Source organism: Pituophis catenifer, unplaced genomic scaffold (assembly GCF_029215685.1).
Source record: "Pituophis catenifer annectens isolate HBS135680 unplaced genomic scaffold, rPitCat1.0.hap2 SCAF_4, whole genome shotgun sequence".
NCBI classification, from domain to species: domain Eukaryota; kingdom Metazoa; phylum Chordata; class Lepidosauria; order Squamata; family Colubridae; genus Pituophis; species Pituophis catenifer.
The window spans coordinates 130,515,225-130,520,224 of record NW_027256884.1 but is presented as its reverse complement, the minus strand read 5'-3'; the positions used below and the strand labels follow the sequence as shown (position 1 = coordinate 130,520,224).

At 47.3% G+C, this 5,000-nt stretch overlaps 1 protein-coding gene across 1 annotated transcript in view; it reads left to right on the top strand.

Annotated features, from left to right (window-relative positions):
* LOC139317220 (disintegrin and metalloproteinase domain-containing protein 9-like) overlaps positions 1-5,000 on the top strand; it is a 29,042-nt gene that overhangs the window by 7,058 nt on the left and 16,984 nt on the right. The window contains exons 6-9 of the mRNA XM_070944214.1: positions 556-739; positions 2,628-2,696; positions 2,921-2,992; positions 4,414-4,583. Of these exons, the coding sequence (XP_070800315.1) occupies positions 556-739; positions 2,628-2,696; positions 2,921-2,992; positions 4,414-4,583 (495 nt within the window). The remainder of the gene's footprint in view (positions 1-555; positions 740-2,627; positions 2,697-2,920; positions 2,993-4,413; positions 4,584-5,000) is intronic.

Genomic DNA, 5,000 nt, shown 5'->3' with positions numbered 1-5,000 from the left:
ATACAAAGTCAGCTTATTGCCCCCACAAACCGGGTCCTCAATTTACCGACCTCGGAAGGATGGAAGGCTGAGTCAACCTTGAGCCTGGTGAGATTCGAACTCGCAGTAATCGCAGGCAGCTGGCAGCTAAGTGCTAGCACTTAGCTAGCACCGAGGCTCAATTTCTCTTGCTAAGGCAGTTTATTTTTGCCCCATTTTACGACCGTTCTTGCCACAGTCGTTAAGCGAATCACTGCGCTGGTTAAGGCAATCCGGCTTCCCCATTGACTTTGCTTGTCGGAAGGACGCAAAAGGGGCTTGCGTGACCCCCCTCAGGACGTTGCGGCCGACATAAATACGAGCCGGTTGGCCAACGTCCAAAAGTTGACGTGCAACGGTCGTGAATGCAGATATCGGTCGTCAGTCCCCTTCTTCAGTGCCGCTCGAATTTCAAACGGTCACTAAACGAATGGTCGTAAGTCGAGGACACACGGTTGTCCGATCTTTTCTTGAAGACCTCTATCGGGGGGGGGGGACTCTCTTCCTGAACTCTCCCTCTCCTTCTAAAATGCTCAGGGGACACATCCAGATTGGGAACCTGATGTACGCCATCCAGCCCATCGAAAATTTCACCGGGTTCAGGCATCTCCTCTATCGCCAGGCTCCGGAGTCGCACACCCCCTGCCGAGGGACGGTGGGGGAAGTGATGGGCCCGAGGGTCCCTCCCATGGTCAACACCCCAGAGGCCAAGGACGCCATCGTAAGCCTTTCCCCTTCCCCTTCGGGAGCCGAGCCCCGGTTTATCAACCTTAGCAGTTTTTAAGATGCGTGGGATTCAACTGATTTGGTTTTTTATATATATATAAATAATTTAAGGTGATGAATGTTATTCTTTCCTCCCCCCCCTCGTCCTATTTTCCCGACCCCCACAACAACAACTCTGTGAGGTAGGCTGGGCTGAGAGGGAAGGACTGGCCCAAACTCTCACAGCTGGCAAAGGCGGGGCTCGAACTTGCCATCTCCTAGTGATTGGCCCAAAGTCACCCAGTCAGATTTGGTGTCTAAAGCAGGGACTAGAACTCCCTGTCTCCTAGTGATTGGCCCAAAGTCACCCAGCCAGATATGGTGTCTAAAGCAGGGACTAGAACTCCCTGTCTCCTAGTGATTGGCCCAAAGTCACCCAACCAGATTTGGTATCTAAAGCAGGGACTAGAACTCCCGGTCTGCTAGTGATTAGCCTCAAGTTACCCAACCAAATTTGGTGTCTAAAGCAGGGACTAGAACTCCCTGTCTCCTAGTGATTGACCTTAAGTTACCCAGTTAGCTTTGGTATCTAAAGCAGGGACTAGAACTCCCTGTCTCCTAGTGATTGACCTTAAGTTACCCAGTTAGCTTTGGTATCTAAAGCAGGGACTAGAACTCCCTGTCTCCTAGTGATTGGCCCAAAGTCACCCAGCCAGATATGGTGTCTAAAGCAGGGACTAGAACTCCCTGTCTCCTAGTGATTGGCCCAAAGTCACCCAACCAGATTTGGTATCTAAAGCAGGGACTAGAACTCCCAGTCTGCTAGTGATTAGCCTCAAGTTACCCAACCAAATTTGGTGTCTAAAGCAGGGACTAGAACTCCCTGTCTCCTAGTGATTGGCCCAAAGTCACCCAGCCAGATATGGTGTCTAAAGCAGGGACTAGAACTCCCTGTCTCCTAGTGATTGGCCCAAAGTCACCCAGCCAGATATGGTATCTAAAGCAGGGACTAGAACTCCCGGTCTTCTAGTGATTAGCCTCAAGTTACCCAACCAAATTTGGTGTCTAAAGCAGGGACTAGAACTCCCTGTCTCCTAGTGATTGGCCCAAAGTCACCCAACCAGATTTGGTATCTAAAGCAGGGACTAGAACTCCCAGTCTGCTAGTGATTAGCCTCAAGTTACCCAACCAAATTTGGTGTCTAAAGCAGGGACTAGAACTCCCTGTCTCCTAGTGATTGGCCCAAAGTCATCCAGCCAGATATGGTGTCTAAAGCAGGGACTAGAACTCCCTGTCTCCTAGTGATTGGCCCAAAGTCACCCAGCCAGATATGGTATCTAAAGCAGGGACTAGAACTCCCGGTCTGCTAGTGATTAGCCTCAAGTTACCCAACCAAATTTGGTGTCTAAAGCAGGGACTAGAACTCCCTGTCTCCTAGTGATTGGCCCAAAGTCACCCAGCCAGATATGGTATCTAAAGCAAGGACTAGAACTCCCTGTCTCCTAGTGATTGGCCCAAAGTCACCCAGCCAGATTTGGTGTCTAAGGAAGGGACTAGAACTCCCTGTCTCCTAGTGATTGGCCTCAAGTTACCCAACCAGATTTGGTGTCTAATGAAGGGACTAGAACTCCCTGTCTCCTAGTGATTGGCTCAAAGTCACCCAACCAGATTTGGTATCTAAAACAAGGACTAGAACTCCCTGTCTCCTAGTGATTGACCCAAAGTCACCCAGCCAGATTTGATGTCTAAGGCAGGGACTTGAACTCCCTATGTGCTGGTGATCGGCCCAAAGTCACCCAGTTGCCTTCATGCCTGAGGCAGGACTAGAACTCACCATCTCCTGGTAATTGTCCTGGTAACTTGACCTTTCCTTCCCACCCCTGAGGTCTCTACTTTTCTTTCAGCTACACTTTCCTGGAAAGAACGTGTCATCACGATATCTAGAATACTTTGCTGTGTGTGACCATTCTGTGGTAAGTAACCACCATAGGTTAACCAGGTTAGATCCCGGTTATCCTCTCCAGCAGCGGCTGCATGGCCTTAATCTCCTCCGAATGGGTCAGTGAGGGAGATCTGAAAGCAGAGACTGGGGGTGAGGGAAGGAGCAGGAAGGCCTCGGAAGACCCGCAGAAGGAACCTGGCATGGTGGGCGTTTGCACATGACTGCTGAGAAGGTTCTCCTCTCCTCCTTCCTCAGTTCCAGTGGGCCAACCAGAATGTCACTCAGCTGATGCTGATGGTGCTTCAGATTGTCTCCGTGGTTCACAATGTGAGTAAATCCGAGAATCCAGGGGCTGGAAGGGACCTCGGGGGTCTTCTAGTCCAACCCCCAGGGGCCCAAGGCAGGAGACCTTAGGCTTACGCTATCTTGGACAAATGGCTGTCTGATAGTTTCTTGAGAGACTCCAGCAACTGAGAACCCAGAACTCCAAGGGCAATCTTCCGTCCGTCCGTCCGTCCATATCTATCTATCATCTATCTATCTCTATCTATCTCTATCTATCTATCTATCTATCTATCTATCTATCTATCTATCTATCATCTATCTATCTATCTATCTATCTCTATCTATTTCTATCAATTATCTATCTATCCTATCTATCTAGCTAGCTATCAATTATCTATCTATCTATCTCTATCAATTATCTATCTATCCTATCTAGCTAGCTAGCTATCAATTATCTATCTATCTATCCTATCTATCTATCTTATCTATCCTATCTATCTATCTATCTATCTATCTATCTATCTATCTATCTATCAATTATCTATCTATCCTATCTATCTAGCTATCTAGCTATCAATTATCTGTCTATCCTATCTATCTAGCTATCTAGCTATCAATTATCTATCTAGCTATCTAGCTATCTAGCTCTCAATTATCTATCTATCTAATCTAGGTATCTATGTTATCTATCTATCCTATCTCTATATCTATCTATCTAATCTAGGTATCTATGTTATCTATCTATCCTATCTCTATATCTATCTATCTATCTATCTATCTATCTACAATCTATCTATCAATATCTATCTATCTATCTATCTATCTATCTAATCTATACATATATCTATAGAAGAAGCGATAGACATCACGATCTCCAGAACGTTTAAAAGTTTTAAAAAAAATTATTTTAAAACTTGTGCTAAGCGTATAAAATCACCATTGACGAAGTCGGTAGGGGCCGACGAAAGCTTAGCGCAAGTTTTAAAATAAAATTTTTTTAAACTTTTAAACATTCCGGAGATCGTGATGTCTATCGCTTCTTCTACAACTATACCTGGAACTCGCATCTTTAGGACAACATATATCTATATCTATATCTCCCTATCTCTCTTTCCATTCATCCACTCACCCACCCACCTACCTACCTATCTCTCTATTTAATCTGTCTTTGTCTGTGTCTTATCTACCTGTCTGATAGAATCCTAGAATGGGAGGGACCTGGGAGGTCTTCTAGTCCAACCCCCAGGGCCTGAAGGCAGGAGACCTTATTACATCCCAGACAAACGATCTCTTCTGGGAACTGGAGTCCACTCATGCCGCTCAGGAATTCTGGGAATTGGAGTCCACAAGTCCTAAAATGGCCCCTGGTCCCCCACCCCCTTGCCGTCAGGCGTCCGTCCATCTCCAGAGTGACTCACCTCTTACAGGTAAGAGAACGCTGACTCCTCCTTTTCCCCTGGCAGGTGTACAATGACATCGGCCTCCACGTGGTCCTGACGGGGATGGAGGTGTGGGCCGGGAAGGACCACCTGCCCATCGGCAAATCCTTCGGGGAAACCACGCAAGCGTTCCACAGCTACGCCAATTCCGAGCTTCAGGGCCAGACCCATTTCGATCACGCTGCATTATTCACGTGAGAATGTGGGGTTTGCTACGGGAGAGGCAGACATTCAGGGTCCTTCTCTTCCTTGCCTGAGCCCCCCCCCCCCAATCATGGGGTCACCATTCCCACGCACAAGGAGTCCTCGATTTACAACCACAATGGGGACCAAAATTTCCAGACCGAAATACGACTTAGGAATGTATTTCACACTTTACGACCGTTGCATTGCAGCATCCCCATGGTCACGTGATCAAAATTCAGACACTTGGCAAACTGACTCGTAGTTATGACGGTCGCACTGCCACGTGATCCCCTTTTGTGACCTTCGGACAAGCAAAGTTTCATGGGGAAGACAGATTCACCTAACAACCGTTAAGTGTTACTAACTTAACGACTGCAGTGTTTCACTTAACAACTGTGGCAAGGCAGGCCGTAAAATGGGGCAAA